At 36.7% G+C, this 2,711-nt stretch overlaps 1 protein-coding gene across 1 annotated transcript; it reads right to left on the bottom strand.

The window, feature by feature from the left end:
- Positions 1-1,514: 1,514 nt before the first annotated feature.
- On the bottom strand, positions 1,515-1,910 carry LOC141617126 (putative disease resistance protein RGA3). The gene has a single exon (XM_074434301.1). The coding sequence runs from the start codon at positions 1,908-1,910 to the stop codon at positions 1,515-1,517; it is 396 nt and encodes a 131-aa protein (XP_074290402.1).
- Between the last annotated feature and the right edge of the window lie 801 nt (positions 1,911-2,711).

The raw sequence follows: 2,711 nt of genomic DNA, 5'->3' as shown, positions 1-2,711 counted from the left end.
AATAACAAGAAACAACCACCACCATAATAATTTTTTTTAAAAAAAACAGAAAATTAAAAAAAGAAAAAAAAATAGATTGAGACTCACCAATACAAGACCGACACCACCATTAACTCCCCAACATCAGTTCGTCCGAAAAAAAAAAACGTGTACAGCTTGTAACGTGAGGAAGGTGGAGGGAGGCCGAAGAATGAGGAAGATGGAGGGAGATGCGGCAGGAGGAGAAGTGGCGGTCGTGGGGTGGAAGGTGGTGTTGTGGTGGTGGTGGTGTCGGGTTGTTGAGGAAAAGAGAAGTGGTGGGTGGATGGTGGTCGTGGTGGTGGTATTGTGGGTTGGTGGGTTACGGGTGGGTGGTGGTCGTGGTGGTGGTGGTGTGGGTTGGTGGGTTATGGGTGGGTGGTGGTCGTGGTGGGTGGGTGGTGAGGAAAAGAGAGTATGAGGATTATTTTGGTTTTTGGAGGTTTTGAATTATTTGGTTTGTGAGAGATTTGGGTTTTAGAGGGAGAAGAGTATTAAAATTGTGTGAGATGGGAGAGAAAGTGGGTGAGTGGAAAAGTATATAAGTTAAATTAGTGGTTAATTAGGAGGTAGTGATTAATTAGTATGGATAGAGAGAGATAGTGTAAAATTAGCTTATTAATCCTCATTTTTTGCCTTTGATCTCACCCATCCATCTTCCTCATCCAATGGCTTGAATGAGGACTTAGAGCATCCACATTGAAGAGGATGAATCATCCTCTTAGCATTCTCTTTCATCTAAGAGAATGTCCTTTTCAATGTGGGTATATACTCTTAACATCCTCTTTGAAGAGGAAGAGGAAAACTTCCTCTATTTTTAGAGGAAGTACAACCTTGGCCCTTGTGCCAACTAGTCATCCCTCATCTACCATGTGTCATGTAATATGTTTCTTTTTTATTTTTTGGTCATAAAAAATTTGAGAGAGGATGAATAAAAGGATCCCCTTTGATGTGGGAAAAAAATAGAGAAAATGTTAAAAAGAGGATGAAGATAATGGGAAATAAGGTGTCAAAAAAATAGAAGGAAAGAGAGGAAATAAGAGGAAGAGGACATACTCTTCAATGTGTATGCTCTTATGGACTCACACTTAGGGGGTGGACTTACTTGATCTTAACTCTCTCTCTCTCTCTCTCTCTCTCTCTCTCTCTCTCTCTCTCTCTCTCTCTCTCTCTCTATATATATATATATATATATATATATATATATATATATATATATATATATATATATATATATATATATGTATATAGAATTAGGATCACATGAGTCCACCCTATCTTTTTGAGTCCCGTGAGTCCACTTATGAATAATTTTTTTTTTAAAGTCTAAGCTGTGATATTGTTTAGTATAACCTGTGATATTGTATCTGAGTCTGTGAGTCCAGTAAAAGAGTATCACAAGTTATACAAAACAATACACACCTTACAATAAACAATACCACTGGTTGTACTAAACAATATCACGGGTTATACTATACAATATCACACCGCTGAACCTAACTCCACCTTTCAACATCTTCATTGACAGTCATCTTCTCCACCATTAATTTTAAAATTGACATAATCTTATTGTCTCCTTTATTAATTTGGCCTAACCCGTTATCATGAAAGGATTGCCAATTAATTTCATCCTGGCTAAATAGCAGAATTTCGACTACCTTTATAGCCAGAGGAACATTAGCACATTGTTTGACAATTTCTTTACCAACCTCAACTAGTTCAGGCGAATCTACATGCTTACCTTCTGCTCCAAATGCCGTCATCTCAAACAATTGCCACGAATTTTCAGGGGACAAACCTTTCAACTCATACATAGTTTCATTTCCTACCACTTTGGCAGTCCTTTTAGAACGAGAAGTTACCAGAATGCTACTTCCTGCAGCACCTACCATCAAAAATTTCTTAACTCAAGCCACTTCTCACGATCTTCGTTCCATACATCATCTAGGACTAGCAAGTACTTCTTTCCTCCTAATATCAATCCAACTTTGGTTTGCACAATATCCATTGCAGAGCTGTAATTCCTTTCGTGTGATACATAAGTGATTGATCGCAAAATTTGTAGTCCTTGTTATTGTTTGGTTCAAAAATTAACAAGTGATATTCTTGTGTACATCGTGTGATACATAAGTGGACTCATGAGACTCAAAAATATAGGCGGACTCACTGGATCTTGCCTCTCTCTCTCTCTCTCTCTCTCTCTCTCTCTCTCTATATATATATATATATATATATATATATATATATATATATATATATATATATATATATATATATATATATATATATATTTAGGATCGGGTGAGAACGAACACTCGGTGCAAACGGTGAGAACGACCTATAGTATTAGGAGTTATTAAAATTAGGGAACCCTTAAAATTATTACACAGATTATAACACGTATATATCGTCATTTTTCCCAATCTCTTTCTCTCTCCTCTCATTTTTTCCGTCCGCTTTCTCTCTCCACTTAAAAGTATCAGAACCCTAATTTTTTCCCCAAATTCAGCAGTTCGTCAAATTACGGTGGATTGAACGACGATGATAATGGGCAATGATTAATCTTCTGCATCTGTGTCATTCTATCCTCTTCAATTGTCATATTTCTCTCAAATTCGTAAGTATTTTTGGTGTAAATTGGTCATAATTTTCAGTTGTTTAACTCGATTTCTTCGATTATTTTGTAGTTGAGC

The sequence above is a fragment of the Silene latifolia genome, chromosome X (genome assembly GCF_048544455.1).
Source record: "Silene latifolia isolate original U9 population chromosome X, ASM4854445v1, whole genome shotgun sequence".
NCBI lineage: Eukaryota > Viridiplantae > Streptophyta > Magnoliopsida > Caryophyllales > Caryophyllaceae > Silene > Silene latifolia.
The sequence above is the reverse complement of the archived record's forward strand: the minus strand, read 5'-3'. Positions and strand labels throughout refer to the sequence as shown.

Coding starts and splice junctions, on each gene's coding strand:
- LOC141617126 (XM_074434301.1), bottom strand. CDS start 1,910: ATGGTAGGTGCTGCAGGAAGTAGCATTCTGGTAACTTCTCGTTCTAAA.